Here is a 17,413-nt window from a genome sequence, read left to right on the forward strand (position 1 = left end):
CCACAGCAAACTGAAAATGCATAATCTCCCCCTTATTCATGAAGAAACTAAGGCTGAAAGAGGCCGGTCCACCTGCGATAGGCCCACACCAGGAGGCTGCGTGGCTAGACTGACTGACTGAAGCCAGACCCGCCCCAGCTGCTTTGCTAGTCCCTAAACTACCACCCTGGACTCAAGATCCTTCCCGCAGCCCCCACACCTCACTATGGGTTTCACATGCCAGAGGAAGTTCTTAAGCATTCACAAGGAAAAACATTTAGAAGAAAAAGCGCTGGGGGCGACCTAAAATGCTCTACCAATGTAGGAGTGACATATGGCGTAGGACGTACGAGACAGCAGTTTAAACAAACCAGGATCCACTTCAACCAACATGGAGAGAAAGCAAGGTTGAAAATGAAAGCAAAAGGCAGAATAAAGTATGCCACATGGTAACATTCATACGAACTAGACACAGCCCTGGGGCAAGAAGGCCAGCAAGGAAAGGACTTGGGAGCAGAAAGAGCCCAGCGTGGACCACTGATGCTGACTGGGGCTGGCGCACAGCATCTATGGGAGTGAAGGCTCTGCAAGCGAGAGTGTCCTCACTATAACCAAGACTCGACTTCCTCTCCCATGGACATGGAGGCAAGACGGAAGTTACTTTCGCTGACTCAGTTCTTGTAGCTCCTGCAGTGCCCCCAGCTCTAGTCTGGCCCTTGTGTCTCAGTCTGACCAAGACAAGGTGGAAACGAAGGCCGGGGTATTACGAGGGGACCTGAGCCATTCTCAGCACAGGCCTGTGACCATGCTGGGAGGAGCAGCGGAGGTGAGAACTACACAGCAGAAGGCAGCAGGACCACCAGGCAAGCGACAGAGCCACAGAGCACTCGCCAGTCCAGGCCTTAGTAATTAATTACCGAGCCGAAACTTCCTCGATCTTCTCAAATGTTCGAGCCACAGCCAGAAAAGGGACCCTAGGAAAAGCACAGACACAAGGGCCATGTGAATAGGCTGGATAGTCCCTGTCTACCCTGTCTCCTCAGGACCCCTGGGGACAACATGCCAATACCCAAATGCCTAAAGGCAGCTAGCTCCTCTCCTAGCTCTCCTGTCCCTAAAGCAGGGGAAGGGGAGACATGAAAATTCCCCAGTGAGGGTGCAGGTGAGAGCTGCTACAGGGCAAAGTAGGGTGGCATGAGAAGGCTGGCCCCTTACTTTTGGCCAGATTTCCAGCAGGCATCTTCGATGGGATGGTAGTTGTTTTTGGCAGGATTGTAGCTTGTTGGGTCCAGCATTCTGTGGAGGGACAGAGGGGATTACATGGGTTATCTATGGGTCACAGCAGTCACTCCTAGGTTCCAGGACTGTTTCCTGAGTGCTTACTATGTACTAGGCTCTGTTCAGGCCCAAGGCAGTGACCCTAAGCCCTGTCACCTGCCTTTAACTCCTACTCCCAGCAGGCACCCGTGTGGGCTCCGCGCCATTCCAGAATCATCCCTGGCAGTGCTCTCGCCTCAGGACCTCAGCACTCACTGCTCCTCTCAGCCAGGAACATTCTTCCCTCATGGTTCATCCATCTCCTTCAAGTCATCTCTCCCCTTCCCATCTTCCCTCAACTTCTCCCTTCAAGACAGAATCTTACTATACAGCTGAGGATTGCCTCAAATTCACCATCCTCCTGCCTCAGCCTCCCAAGGGGAGCTGTGGGCCACCATGCCTGTCTTCCTTCAGATCTTTTACTCAAACTGCACCTTTCCATCAAGACCTTCCTGATCTCTCTACTGACACTGGCAACCTACCCCCCCCCCCCCCATTGTTTCCTCTGCTCCTTTCTCCACTGTGACTCGCACCACGAGCCATGGAACACATTTGTCTCACTTCCCATTTATATCCCACCTCCTCCTACTAGAAATCAAGTAGCAGTTCTTTTTTGCCTGATTTATTTTCTACTGGATCTCCCGAACTTAAAACCATTTAACCCACAATCAGCTCTTCATACACAAAACTTGAGTAAATGAATAAATCCATAATGAAAAAAGTAAGCATAATGTACTCTGCTCATTTCTCATATATTCCTTACATATGATTCTACTTTAGCTCATATTGTAAACAAGTAAACATGAAAGAAACAATAAGAAAGCAAGTAAATAACAAATATTTAATCCATATGACTTGATCTGAGACCTGCACAGCAAGAGGTAGTGCACATCTCCACTCAGGGGACAGGGACACAGAGCACTGACCCCCACCACACGCCCAGATGGAGCTCATGGTCTGCTGGGGAGGCACTTAGTCATAATAGAATGGGGAAGAGACTTTGTCTCAATATTGGGGAAACACCCTGACTGGCAAAGAGAAAGGTACTGGGCCTTCCCTGAGCAGAGTAGAAACAATGATGTAGTCAACAGTCAGCACAGTCAAATGAAAGGGACAAGATTCTACAACATACTAAAAGAGCAAGGCTGACACGGCAATGCTGGGAAATGGAAGGTGGGCAGGGCCCCAAGAACACCAACCTATCTATGCTGCTGTGTATGTTTTTGGGGCGGGGGTAGGGGGAAGGACCCAGAGCTTTATGCTAGAAAAGTACTATTACCACTTAAGACACTTCCAGCCCCTCACTATGAATTCTAGACAAGTTCTACCTCTGAGCCACGCCCCCAGCCCCTCACTGTGGACTCTAGACAAGTGCTCTACCTTTGAGCCACGCCCCCAGCCCTCACTGTGGATCCTAGACAAGTGCTCTACCTCTGAGCCACGTCCCCAGCCCCTCACTGTGGGTTCTAGGCAAGCGCACTACCACACAACTACATTCCCAGCCCACAGTATGGCACGAACAGGGTCTGAGCTCATTAACTTTATAGGACAGTTTATTTAACCATTCACCTATTTGTCTATTCAACAAATCTTCTATGAGGCTCCCCTGTTCTTAACTGATCTTATAGGAATGAGCCCAGACATCTTTTCTTTAAAGAATTAATATGAACCTGGGCTGGAGGGATGGCTTAGCACTTAAAGCCCTTGCTTGCAAAGCCAAAGGACCGAAGTTTGATTCCCCAGGACCCACGTAAGCCAAATGCACAAGGAGGCACATGCTTCACATGCTTCTGGAGTTCATCTGCAGTGGTTGAAGGCCCTGGCATGCCCATATTCTCTTTCTCTCTCTCTCTCTCTCCCTCTCTCACACATGCTCTAATAAATGAAATAAATTATTTTAAAAAAAGAATTAACACAAACCCCAAAAAAGCAATTAGCAGTCTATTATTACTCAACAGTCCATGACCACAACACACAGAGTCAGAGAAGCCCTACATGGTCCATCCCCATGGGCCACTCAGGGCCGTCATGGAAGAGCCTCAGAAGACCCCAACATGGAGCACATGCTTGCTGCCTCCACAACACATTCTCTAGCTGCTAAGAGACAAGAAGAGAAGGCTAAAAGCTGGAGTAGTGAGTGGGCTGGGACTAGCTGGGAAAGAAGCTACAGGACAGCTGGGTGTCACAGATGCCTCCAGGAACTTAGGGTCAGACGAGAGGCTGGAGGGGAGGGAGTGGGATGGAAAATTTCACCCCTGAATTGTTTTTACTTCAACCTGAATGCTAAGAATGGCTTTGTAACAATTGCCAAATGTGGCCCATACAACCCAAAGTATTTACTAGCTGGTTTAACCTTACAGAAGGAGGAGGCTTAAGCTCGGACTGGGCCCTGGGCATGGAGCAGGGAACACACCATGTTCTCAGACATCGACAGACTCACCCACTGGCCTCTTCCTTCCTTGGCACATCTACCTGCTCTGGTTTCACCTCTGCTTTGACTGCCGGCTTCCGGGGGGCTGGAAATGCAGACAAGAAGTGGTGGGTGCTTCCTCCCGCTAGCCGCTCACCCCTTCTCCATGTAGCACCACCTGGACAAAGACTGGCCAGGAGACGAGGACGGGAGAGACACTCACTGAAGAAGCTGCTCAGCGTGCGAGGAGCTTTGCTAGGAGGCTTGCTCGGGTCCTCTTCCTGAGGCTCCTGGTTCCCGCCTACCCTGGGCACTGGAATGTTCTCCACTTCTGCTGGAGTCTCCACTTCTAAATTAGGAGAAAACAGATGGTAATGTGAACCTTGTCTACCTTCAGGCTTCCTCAAGGTTCCTGTGCTCTACAGTTGGAACACTGAGCCAATTCACCCTTTTCCTTCCCACTGCCCAGACTGGGGGGCCTCTCCAGCTTCCAGCTCACTCATCAGTGTTAATGAATACAAGCAAATGAATTCTGGCATGGGCTTTGCACCAGAGATGCAGGACAGTGGTAAGAGAAACTCTCAGAAGCCTGGCCTGCTGGCACAAGTTGGAAATCCCAGATACCTGGGAGGCAGCATTGCAAATTCAAGTCCAGCCTAAGTTATAGAGCAAGTCTATCTCAAATATATGAACAACAACAAAAACCCAAAGCTGGAGACATGGCTTAGTGGTGGAGCATTTGTCTATTATCTGTCAGTGAGGTGCTGGGGACATGGCTGAGTGGCAAAGCACCTACCCAGAACCCACCAGCCAGGGACTGAGGGTGTGACTCAGTGGTAGAATATTCATTAAGCATGTGCCAGGCCCTTGGTTCTATCCTCAGCAACACACAGAAAATGATTCAACAAAAACGTTCCCACCGCCGTATAGCTATAGAAAATCAGCTATCACACTGTATCCTGAAGACTGAACTTGAAAATGTCATCTGACACAAAGGTCTCGGGGACATCTGGGCACAGGAGCTGCCCCGTGGCCAGCAAGGGTGACTTCCACTCCTAAGCTGAGATGTTCAACTCAATAAACTCCTGCCCAGTTGCTAATACCTGACTGGGAACCATAATACCTAAAAACTACAAAGGCATTGTTGGAGGGCTCTTTCCACTTTCCCCACATGAATGGAGTTTTTAAAAAAGCACACAAAGTCCAATAATAATTAACCCTATCAATGTCCTCGAGCTCATACTTCCACACTAAGCTGGAGAATCTGTGCCTTGTTAAAATGAACCACCCCCCATAGATAACTGTCCTTAAGTCAGGGCTGCAGGGCAGGCAGAGGACCAGATACTCACTGGAGGGCATGGAAGGAGCAGGGGGTGCTGTTGGCTGCTCATCTTCTTCCTTTGGTTTTGCAACTTCAGCCTCGGTGGTGCTTTCTGCTGGGATCTCTGCTTCTGATAACAGCAAGGAAAGTAAGACAGTAGTGAGCTCTGAGGTGCAAGCTTGTCATCCCACCTACTTGGCAGGCTGAGCAGAAAGATGGCAAGTTCAAGGCCTGCTGGGCTATAAAATGAATTCAAGTGTCAGCCTTGGCAATTTCATCAGATCTGGTCTCAGAATAAAAAGTAAAAAGGAAGCCAGGCATGGTGGCACATGCCTTTAATCCCAGCACTTGGGAGGCAGAAGTAGAAGGACTGCCATGAGTTCGAGGCCACCCTGAGACTACAAAGTGAATTCTAGGTCAGCCTGAGCTACAGTGAAACCCTACTTCAAAAAACCAAAAAGTGACAAAGGCTGGGATGTAGTTCAGCAGTAGGGCGCTTGCCTAGCATGGGGACCTAGGTATAATTCCTAGTACCTTTGACACTTTTAATTACTTATGTATTCATTTGTGTGGGGGGAGCATGCCAGGGTCTCTTGCTATTGCAAGTAAACACCCATATGGATTGATATGAACTGGGGAACTGAACCTGGGCAGGTTTTGTAAGTATATGTCTTTAATAGCAGAGCCATATCTCCAGTCTCCCCTTCCCCTTTTTTCTTACAAAATTTACTGAAATGTTTTCAGGGTAATGACAAAAAAATGTGAACACTAATGTCATAAAGATTTTTCAATAGTGCTGCAAAGATGGCTCAGCAGTAAAAGCTGCTTGTTTGCAAAGCAATACAGCCGGGGTCCAATTCTCCGGTACTGACATAAAGCCAGATGCATCAAGTGGGTATGCATCTGGAGTCTGTTCAGTGGCAAGAAGCCCTGGCACACCCACTGTCTTTCTCTGCTTGCAAATAAGAATAAATAAGATTTATAAATAATAAATAAGGATATGTTTTTTAAAAGGAAGAAGGGGCTGAAGAGATGGCTCAGCAGTTAAAGGCAGTGGCTTTCAAAGCCAGAAGCCTGATTGATTCCCCATTACTCACATAAAGCCAGATGCACAAAGTGGCACATGTGTCTGGAGATCGTGTGCAGTGGCAGGAGGTCCTGATGTGCCATTTCTCCCTCACTCTCTCTGTTTTCCTCTTTATCTCAAAAGTTTCTGTTGTTGTTTTGTTTATTTTTTTTAATGGTTTTTCGAGGTAGGGTTTCACTGTAGCTCAGCCTGACCTGGAACTCACTATATAGTCTCAGGCTGGCCTCAATCTCTCAGCGATCTTCCCATCTCTGCCTCCTGAGTGCTGGGGTTAAAAGTCTGTGCCACCATGCCTGGTTTTTTTTTTTTTGTTTTTAGTTTCTTTTTTCTCTTTTAAGGAAAAAAAAATTTCCATAGTATTAAGTGCATCCATTTACATCCCTTCCTCCTCCAGATACTTAAAATGGCACCAGTTCTCTGATTATAGAAACATTTGTTACTAAACATAAATTTTCAACATAATATTAAGTCTCCACCAAGTTAAGAACTGTGTAGGAAACACAATCTAATGAAGATTTCATCAAACAAATATTTTGTATAACAAAAGCTGCAAGTGTTGGGATCTCAGACAGACCCCAAGGGATCAATGGCACCATCCTTAGGCTGTTTCTGCTGTGCTCCAAGATGAAGGAAACACTCAGGACAGTTTCCTTCTCCAGGGAAGCAAAGGGATCAATGGATCTCCATTTTCTTGGCTACTTCCTGATAGGCTCAGAACAGTTTTCAGCTCCAAGGAAGCACAGCGACATCTGCTGGAAATTACCTGAATTACTAGTTCAGTGAATTTGGTTTTCAGGACAGCTGACCCAAAGCATCCCACACCCTGGAATTTAAGCAAGCACTGAGCGAAAATATCCAAGATTGTTGGGTTGTTGTGGGACACATCTGTAATCCCAGCCCTTGGGAGGGTGAAGCTCGAGGAATGGTGTATTGAGCGTTAAGAGGTCAGCCTAGGCTAAACAGGAAGATCTTGTCTTACAAAAAGGAAAAAAACAAGCAAGCAAACAAACAAGGTACAGAACTAAACCAGATCTATATCAAACATGTACAGACTTTCTTCTTGTCATCATTTCATTCCCTAATCAACACAGGAAACAAATATTTACACAGCAAATTTGCATTGCATTAGGTATTGTAAGAGGATGTATCTATTGTCCACAGATCCCACATCACTTTACATGTACAGAACTTGAGTCTCTGCAGAGTTTGCAGCCCAAGGCAGGTCTGGACCTGGCGCCCCTCAGATACTGAGCAACGATGTACCAGGTCATATTGCTCACAATGAGCTTATAAAAATCAAGTATGGTTCACAAATCGATATCTAACAGGAAATGAAGGGTGCTTTTTACTGGATTCCATAGCCTAAGATGTTGTGTATTAGTTACCTAGGCATAACTCATTAGTAAGTACTTGCGGGTAAGATACAATATATGAGCTGGAGAGACGGTTCAGTGGCTAAAGGTGCTTGCTGGTAAAATCTGTGGGCTGAGGTTTGGTTCCTCAGTATCCGCATAAAGCCATACACCCAAAGTGGCACATATGTCTAGAGTCTGTTTGCAGTGACAACAGGCTAGCATGCCCATACTCACTTTCTCAAAGTAAATAAAAATATTTTAAAAATATACGCATTGTTTTTTTACCAGGAATGGAAAAAATGTATTAAATTTCATATGTACACACAGAAGCCATTCTTGCAGGGTCAACCCAATGGCATGAGCTATCAGTCTAGGTGCCCTGCGCTAAGATGGCAGTGAGTGCCTTCCACCCTTGGACAGATCTCCTCCTCTTTGCTGGTGGGGGGCCGTTGGAACTGAGAGGAGACTCGGTGACAAATGGAGGCCCCTTGCTGCCATTCTTTTTCTGGGAAGCAGCAAAAAATATATGTATTTTTATTTCAGTATGTGTATATTATTTAATAGCTGTTTAAGCACAATGACAGGGATGGAACTATGATGTATAGGCATAGGTGTACCATGAAACAAATTACTAAAACATTGAGGGTACAGTGAAGCAAGGACTTTTGGGAACCTTGACTTTCTGGCATAATGTATAAGGAAAAATAAATTATCTAAACGAAAACATTTTCCATTTAATAAAAGCAAGATCAAGTCAGGAAGCTATTTACTATTAATACTGAATTAAGATGGCCAAACAAATGTGTTCCAGAATACTTTTATGACATGACTTACTACTGTGTGCTGGGGTGTGGATTTTATAAATTTTGTATAGTTTCCTTCCTTTTTTTTTTTTTTTTAAGGTAGGGTCTCATTCTAGCCCAGGCTGACCTGGAATTCACTCTATAGTCACAGGGTGGCCTCAAACTCACGGTGATCCTCCTATCTCTGCCTCCCAAGTACTCAGATTAAAGGCGTGAGCCACTACGCACAGTCTGTAGTTCTCTTTTTGGAAGAGTCTTACTATGCAGACTAGGCTGGCCTTGAACTTGTGGTGATCCTCCTGTACGCTGGGATTACAGGTGTGAGCCACCACACCTCATCATGGGGTGTGGGATTTGACTGACATGTTTAAACATCAAATCTGAGGGTCTACAGATCTTGTACTTTTGCACACCCTTCCCCGTCCCTGCTGGGCACATGGAAAGTGTGCACACACATGGGCACACACACAGAGGTGTCTCCTCCCAGTGCCTCACCTTCCTTCTTCCTCTTCTTGGCTTCTTTGTCCTTGTCTTCTCTCTGCTCCTCCAGGACTGAGTCCTGAATCTTCCGTTTTGAGAGCTGCTTCCGAGCTGGGAAGAGAAAGGGCTCAGTGTAGCTGACTTTAGCTCTGTCTGTTCCTGTCCCAAAGCAGTCAGAACCAGGGGGAGGGTGCAACTAACAAGATCTGGAACCCCCCCCCTTCAGAACTTGTAGCCACTACCCCAGTAGAGGCCTCGTCCTTTAATCCCTATAGCTTGCTGTGTTAACTTCACATTACTTAACCTCTGTCTCTCCCTCCCTCCCCCAAGAATGGAAAGATCCCAAGTGAACAATGATAAGATATGCTCCGCATCCTCACCATGTGTGTAAGGCCCTTGGGGATCCAGCCACTACTCTCCTCTCTAGCTCATGCCTTACATTCTCCTCAGACCCTCTCCCTGCTTCTTAAACTACACTGTATTCTCCAGAAACACTGAAATGTCTGAAAATTTCCACTCATGCTATACTGCTCCTACCTCAGGGCCTCTGCACATGCTGTTTCTATCTGGGACACATTCCCCTGCCTGTCCTCAAGACATCCAACCCTACCCCATTACCCACAGGCTGGCTGACTTCTGAACTCATGGAAAAACGTTCATGGAGCCACATATGTAAACTTAGGCTATAAGCTTCAGAGAAGGCAGACCCTGGTGCAGCAATTCTTTCTCCCTTTTAAATACACAATTTAAAAAACCACATAAACTAGTTTTAATTATGCATTTTACTAAACTCTATATATCCAAAATATAATCCCCACATGTTTTCAATATTAAAGTCAACATTCTATCTTCAGTGCTAAGTGTGATGGCTAATCTGCATTGTTGACTTGACTGGATTTGGAATCACCCAGAAGACACACCTCTGGGTGAGTCTATGAAACTGTTTTCAGAGAATGCTCGTTATGGAGACTCAACCTGGGTAGATGGCACCATCTTATGGGCGGGGGTCCCTGACTGAATAAAAAGGAGAACGAGCTGAGCCCAGCATTCATCGCTCTCTGCTTCCTGAGTGCAAATGTAACATGGCCGCTGCCTCACACTCCTGTCAGCCCAGCCACAACGGCTTCTCCCACTGTGCTGGCCAGCGACAGGGTGTGCCCTCAAGCTGTGAGCCAAAATAAAATAAACCTTTCCTTCCTAAAGTTGCTTTTGGCAAGTATATTGTCACAGTACTGAGAAAAGTAACTTATATTAATTCTTCAAGTCTGATATGCTAACTACACATGTTAATTCAGACACAAAGTTTTCGTCATGTTTATCTTTTATAAAATTTACAGTTGAAGCAGGGCAAGGTGATGCACACCTTTAATCCTAGCACTAGGGAGGCAGAGGTAGGAGGTTCATAGTGAGTTTGAGGTCACCCTAAAACCATATAGTGAATTCCAGGTCAGCCTGGACTAGAGTGAGACCCTACCTCGAAAAACCAAAAAAAAAAAAAAAGTAGTTTATAGTTGAAAAGTAAAGATTCTCACATTCAGATTGATTGCAAGATACTGCAAAGTCTTCACTAACTGAATTCAGTCTGGCCAAGCAACTTATACATAATGCTTTGGTCCAGAGACATTTCAGAGTTTAGTTTTTCAAATTTTAGAATGTTTGCATAGACTTTACCAGCCAAACTGACATAATACTAAAAATTTCCTGATTTGGAAAACCTGAAATGTGGGATTTTAAATTGAGCTGCTTATCTTGCTTTCTAATAAAAATCTAATTCAAATGGTATAACATTAAACATTCACTTCCTAAGTGGGGCATCTTTAATGCCAACACTTGGGAGGCAGACGTAGAATCGCCTTGAGTTCAAGACCACCTTGAGATTACACAGTGAATCCCAGATCTGCTTAGGCTAGAGTGAACACTACCTTGAAAATCCAAAGAAAAAAAGAAAAATCACTTCCTGGACAAAGAGATGGCCTAACAGTTAAGGTGCTTGCCTGCAAAGCCTAACAACCCAAGTTCAATTTCCTAGTGCCCATGTAAAGCCAGGTGCACAAGGTGGCATATGCATGTGGAGTTTGTTTGCAGGGGCTAGAGGCCCTAGTGTGCCTATTCTCTGTCTCTCTTCTACCTCCTTCTACTTACAAATAAATAAATAAAATTGCTTAAAAAAATCACTTCCTCAGTCTCAGTTACCACATTTCAAATTCTTAGTAGGTCGCATTGTAGAGTACAGGCTCACAGTTCCATAAATCATATGGGGGCCTCTCTCATCTCATCCTCCTTGAGCCAAGCCTTCCTCCTTCCCTCTCAGCACCCCTGGGCATTGTTCCAGGTTGCCTTTCCAAGTCCTTCCCTAGTCTCTTCATTCAGTAACCTCAATTCTGCTCTGTGACAAGGCACTAAACCCTAGGAGGACCAGGCCTCCCAAATCATCCTCCCCACTCCACAGAACTCTTCCCTGCTCCTTTCCTCCCAGGATCTTCTCTACTCTTCAGGGCTCGGCCTGGTTAACATCTCTTCTACAAGTTTTACGATGGAACTCTTGTATTCCTAGTCAGAGCTATGCAGCCACCACTACCTAACATGATGATCACAATGACCAGTTTCCTGAGTGCTGACTGTGGGCAGAGCCCAACCCAAGTGCTCTGTACAAATCAGTTGCTCAGCTTGGTACTTCAGCACATCTGTGCAACAGGAAAGGTAACCGAAGCTCTGAGAAAGTGAAGTAATTTGCCTGAGGTTACAGAGTCAATGGATGTGGAGCTGTACTCATGCTCATAATGCCACAATGCACAGGTGGAATACAGCTGCAAGGACAGGCTCAGATGTCCTTACCGGTACGACGCTTTGGGATCCCTGATGGGGAGATGTCCATGGGGGAGCTGTTGGTGGGGAAAGGACTATTCTCCAGACATGTGGCAGGGCTGGGAGGAGAGTTCTGTGTGGAGTCTGGCACAGACTTCTGGAAGAAAAAAGAAAGAGACCAGAGTGAAGGGTGGAAGGAGGGGCAGTCACAGCTCCCACCCACTTCAGAACTTCAGAAGGAGACTCTGGAATTCTCTGTGCCTACCTTCCTTCCTGGACCACAGTCTCATTCTTGCTTCACACTGTCCTCTCTCACCTAGGTGATGGCAACATCTACCAGCACAGTTTAACTGCTCCTATTCTCTCTACTGTGGACCCCAGTACTCCCTCTGCTTCCTCAAGCAACAGAATCTTCCATTTTTAGCTACGCACATGATAATGATCCAACTCAAGACTCCATCCGCCATCCGCAGCTAGTACAGGATCAGGCCTAAGAACTACGTTAACCGAAATCCTTGGTAGCTAGTGGCTATGGGACTAAGGACTACATTTACCAACTTCTCCTGTGGCTGGGTGTGTTTGTGATCCTCAGTTCTACACAAGGAGAGGAAGCACAACACACTTCTTTAGTTCAAATAGTATCCACTTACAAGTGCCGTCCTTGGGGCTGGAGAGATGGCCCAGCAATTAAAGCCACTTGCTTTCAGGGCCTGATGGCCTGGGTTCAATTCCCTAGAACTCACATAAAAGACGAATGCACAAAGTGATGCATCCGTCTGGAGTTTGTTTCCAGTGGCAAGAGGCCCTGGTATGTCCATTCTCTCTCCTGCTTCTTGAAATGAAATAAAACAGTGTCATGCTCCCGTCTTCCTAACAGCTGAATGTTGACATTCACACAAACAAAGGCATCCAGGGACCACAAGCAACAAAACAGCAGCCTAGGCCTCTGATGATGAGACTGCTACATGCTCATTCGAGAAAAAATAAATTTCTATCTTGTCTAACTACTAACTAACCTCACAGGGCCCTGTACTGGATATGAAGCTCAAAGCCCATTACTTTCCATTTTGCCTTGCAGTCCCAGAATTAAGACTTGGGGGACCCATCCTAGTACTGGCACCTAGCTCTGTGGCCAACCACCTGAGGGATGAGGGACTGAAGGAGACTCTCCACTGGAGGTGGCAGGCTTTCCTGGGCAGCTGCTGGGTCCAACTGACAGCTTTACTAACACCTGCTGTATCCACTACAGAGTCCCACCAGACACTACTACCTCCTACCTGGCATCCCTTCCTCCAAAGGTCTGAGTCCAGGCTCAGGTCTCCTCCTCCAAGGTCAAAGACCCCAACATCCCTGTCAGGATCCTGTCTGGATTTCAACTCTCAGTCCTAACAGTCATGATACTTAAGTGTTATTACCTCTTCAGCCACCCAGTTGAGGTGACAGCTCTTTATAGTACATTTCCTCTAAGTCACTGGTGTGGTTTCTGTCTACTTTTGGACCCTGATGAATGCAGGCCTTAAAGGAACTATTCTGCAGACTGCCTAGGACCAAAGGTACTCTGCCTCTTTTTGCAAAAGCCTTCCATGGCTCCCTACCACCCTTGGTGTCCAAGTTACTAAAGATACCCATGACCTAATCCCCAGAACTTGCTCATGTGGAACATTATATGGCTAAAGGGAGTTAAGGTTGCTAAGAAGATGAACTTAGGAGGGTGTGACTATCTGGGTGAGCCCAATACAATCACAAGGCCCTTAAATGTACAAGAGAGTGGGAAGTCAGGAAAAGATGTGACCACAGAAGAAAGGCATAGAGGCCATATGGCTGGCTCAGCAGAGGGACTAGCAGGATCTTCTGGGGGCTGGAAAAGGCAAGGAAACAGTCTTTCCTAGAGCCCCCACAAATGAACAGCTATGCCACAACTTGAGCTCTACTTCAGACACCTGACCTGGAGCGGAAGGATAATGGAGAACTAACCCAGGAGGCCAGGATGGGGCCCTGAGTGTCTGACAAAGACGTGTGGTGCTTCATTCTGCTTGTTTTGGGGAAGAAAAAAAACAATACTTCGCTATGTAGCACAAACTTCTGGCAATACTCCTGCCTCAGCCTCCCAAGAGCTGAGACTATAGACATGTACTGTAACACCCAGCTACAAAGAGTTTTAGGTGGGAAAAGCAAGGAGCCAGGAGGTGGAGGTCCATGGAGGGGAGACAAAGTGTGAGAAACAGGTGGACAGAGGAGAGGAAATCGTGGATGGGGGGAAAGACCGAGTGGGCACAGAGAAGAAAGCAGGACCCAGCTTTGGGCTGGGCTGGCTACACCACAGGGTCTGAGCAGGGCTGGCATAGGCTTAACGTCTCCCCTGAGGCCTGCATTTCAAAAACTGTCCATAAGCACTGAGCGACTTCCCCATATTCAAGTGATCCAAGTATTCAAATGGAGACCAAGTTCTGCTACGTGGCCCTGGAACACACTCTGTATACCAGTCTGTCCCCAGTCTCACTGAGCCTCCTTGCCTTTGTGCCTGAGTGCTGGGATTACACAGGTGAGCACCCTCATACCCAGCTGACCCAATGTATGTAGAGATGAAAGACCCTCTAACAGTAGGATGTATACACGTATCCATGTGCACACATGCTACCGGACACAGTCTCAAGCCCTTACATTCATCAGGCAATATTCCCAGATCTCTACTAACTAAAACTCATTTCATTTTCGCAGCCACCCTAAGCAGTGGGCATTAGCATGAGTACTGTTACAAGTGAGGCAACCTGAGGCATAATGAGGTCAAAGAGCCAGAAGAGCCCCATGTCCCAAGAGTTGGAACACTGTGTCCCAAGCCACCTGAGCCTGAGTACAGCTGCAATGTGTGCTCACCTCCCAGGCAGCATCTGTGGTCTCCCTGAGTAGCTTCTGCTCTCAGTTGCATGGGTGAACAGGAAACTAGGTTGCTTCTGGTGAAAACCAACATGCTGGTGGGGACCTACCTGGTGTTTGGGGGTACCAAGGGCTTCTTCTTCCTCCTCCTCCTCTTCACTGCTCAAGACCCGGGATACCTTCCTCCATGGCCTCTTCACTGGAGAGTCACTCTTGGGCACCACTCCATTCCTCTCCTTCAGGGCCACCCTGGACGGGGGAGGGGGGAGTACAACGCGCAGCGTGGGAGCGCTGCTCCGCCCTCGGCTGCACTGCTTAATGTCCTCTGTGGACAAACACTTTCCAGGTGGAGCCATGACATACACAGTTTAACTGTTTCTGAGACAGTTTGCCTGTACTCCCGATTCTCCTGTCTCTACCTCCAAGTGTGCAGATGACAGTGAGCCACCATGCCTGGATTTGACATGTGCATTTAAGCATCTCTCCCTCCATCTACCCATGTCACGCCTCTGAAGCTTCCTGAGTGCTGATCCTCTGAGGAACTATGAGAAGCACAGGGAGTTCCTGCCTAGGGCAGGAGTGTAACACCAGCATCTACTTGAAGACCTCCCTCTTTCACCCTAGGAGTTTCGGTAAGGAACATGGCTACCCAGGCAGGGATGACATTGCCCAGCCCACTCTGCATCAAGGTTAAGTCATGTAACAAGTTCTGATCAATAAGATGAAGTGGCAGGACAGATGCATGCAACTTGCCCCATCTAGCTCAATTGCTGGCCCTCCACAAACTGTGACCCCAACCCAACTCACGTAATGCTGCCCTCCGCACAGTGTGACCCCACAACAAACTTGCTCACTTGAGTTGACAAGGCAGGTGAAGGCACATCCCTGAGATTCCCAGGACAACATAGCAGCACGAGCCAACTTGCCCTGAATGGCCTCCACAGCCTGTAGTCTTACTTAAGAAAGGGCAAATTTTTAATCACTATTCTTTTTTTTTTTTTGAAGGGAGAGACAAAAAGAGACAGAGAGAGAGAAAGACAGAATGGGCACACCAGGACCATTCAGCAGCTGTGAAAAAACTTAAGACATGTATACCCCCTTGTGTGCATATTTGACATAACACACTTGCATCACTGTGTATCTGGCTATGTGGGACGTGGAGATTAGAAATGAATTCTTAGGCGTCACAGGCAAGCGCCTTAAACACTAAGCCATCTCTCCAGCCCGCAACTTTTTTTTTTTTATTAAAGATTTTATTTATTTATTTATTTGAGAGTGACAGACACAGAGAGAAAGACAGATAGAGGAAGAGAGAGAGAATGGGCGCGCCAGGGCTTCCAGCCTCTGCAAACGAACTCCAGACACATGCGCTCCCTTGTGCATCGGCCTAACGTGGGACCTGGGGAACCGAGCCTCGAACCAGGGTCCTTAGGCTTCACAGGCAAGCGCTTAACCGCTAAGCCATCTCTCCAGCCCAGCCCACAACTTTTATTCTAAGTCACTGTTACTCTTCCTGTGAAAGCAGCTCAAATCCGCCTACTCCTGACACAGGCTCTGACTCCTAGTCTACACCCATCACCATGCAGGGTGACACGCGGGATGACGGTCACTCACCAGCTCTGATCCTTGTCTACACCCATCACCACGCAGGGTGACACGCGGGATGACGGTCACTCACCAGCTCTGATCCTTGTCTACACCCATCACCACGCAGGGTGACACGCGGGATGACGGTCACTCACCAGCTCTGACCCTAGTCTACACCCATCACCACGCAGGGTGACACGCGGGATGACGGTCACTCACCAGCTCTGATCCTAGTCTACACCCATCACCACGCAGGGTGACACGCGGGATGACGGTCACTCACCAGCTCTGATCCTAGTCCACACCCATCACCACGCAGGGTGACACGCGGGATGACGGTCACTCACCAGCTCTGATCCTAGTCCACACCCATCACCACGCAGGGTGACACGCGGGATGACGGTCACTCACCAGCTCTGACCCTAGTCTACACCCATCACTACGCAGGGTGACACGCGGGATGACGGTCACTCACCAGCTCTGATCCTAGTCTACACCCATCACCATGCAGGGTGACACGCAGGATGACGGTCACTCACCAGCTCTGATCCTTGTCTACACCCATCACCACGCAGGGTGACACGCGGGATGACGGTCACTCACCAGCTCTGATCCTAGTCTACACCCATCACCACGCAGGGTGACACGCGGGATGACGGTCACTCACCAGCTCTGATCCTAGTCCACACCCATCACCACGCAGGGTGACACGCGGGATGACGGTCACTCACCAGCTCTGACCCTAGTCTACACCCATCACTACGCAGGGTGACACGCGGGATGACGGTCACTCACCAGCTCTGATCCTAGTCTACACCCATCACCATGCAGGGTGACACGCGGGATGACGGTCACTCACCAGCTCTGATCCTTGTCTACACCCATCACCACGCAGGGTGACACGCGGGATGACGGTCACTCACCAGCTCTGATCCTTGTCTACACCCATCACCACGCAGGGTGACACGCGGGATGACGGTCACTCACCAGCTCTGATCCTTGTCTACACCCATCACCACGCAGGGTGACACGCGGGATGACGGTCACTCACCAGCTCTGATCCTTGTCTACACCCATCACCACGCAGGGTGACACGCGGGATGACGGTCACTCACCAGCTCTGATCCTTGTCTACACCCATCACCACGCAGGGTGACACGCGGGATGACGGTCACTCACCAGCTCTGATCCTAGTCTACACCCATCACCACGCAGGGTGACACGCGGGATGACGGTCACTCACCAGCTCTGATCCTTGTCTACACCCATCACCACGCAGGGTGACACGCGGGATGACGGTCACTCACCAGCTCTGATCCTTGTCTACACCCATCACCACGCAGGGTGACACGTGGGATGACGGTCACTCACCAGCTCTGATCCTAGTCTACACCC

The 17,413-nt window shown here is 48.0% G+C and overlaps 1 protein-coding gene across 4 annotated transcripts in view; it reads right to left on the bottom strand.

The window, feature by feature from the left end:
• Nucleotides 1-17,413, bottom strand: part of Lig1 (DNA ligase 1) — a 50,317-nt gene that overhangs the window by 21,876 nt on the left and 11,028 nt on the right. For all 4 annotated transcript variants that reach the window (XM_004672804.2, XM_045133814.1, XM_045133815.1 and 1 more), the window contains exons 4-11: nucleotides 14,542-14,680; nucleotides 11,588-11,714; nucleotides 8,768-8,863; nucleotides 5,056-5,157; nucleotides 3,930-4,055; nucleotides 3,737-3,812; nucleotides 1,195-1,275; nucleotides 897-953 (exon numbers count right to left, since the gene is read on the bottom strand). In XM_004672804.2, coding sequence (XP_004672861.2) covers nucleotides 897-953; nucleotides 1,195-1,275; nucleotides 3,737-3,812; nucleotides 3,930-4,055; nucleotides 5,056-5,157; nucleotides 8,768-8,863; nucleotides 11,588-11,714; nucleotides 14,542-14,680 — 804 coding nt within the window. The remainder of the gene's footprint in view (nucleotides 1-896; nucleotides 954-1,194; nucleotides 1,276-3,736; nucleotides 3,813-3,929; nucleotides 4,056-5,055; nucleotides 5,158-8,767; nucleotides 8,864-11,587; nucleotides 11,715-14,541; nucleotides 14,681-17,413) is intronic.

This window comes from Jaculus jaculus, chromosome 14 (genome assembly GCF_020740685.1).
Source record: "Jaculus jaculus isolate mJacJac1 chromosome 14, mJacJac1.mat.Y.cur, whole genome shotgun sequence".
NCBI classification, from domain to species: Eukaryota; Metazoa; Chordata; class Mammalia; order Rodentia; family Dipodidae; genus Jaculus; species Jaculus jaculus.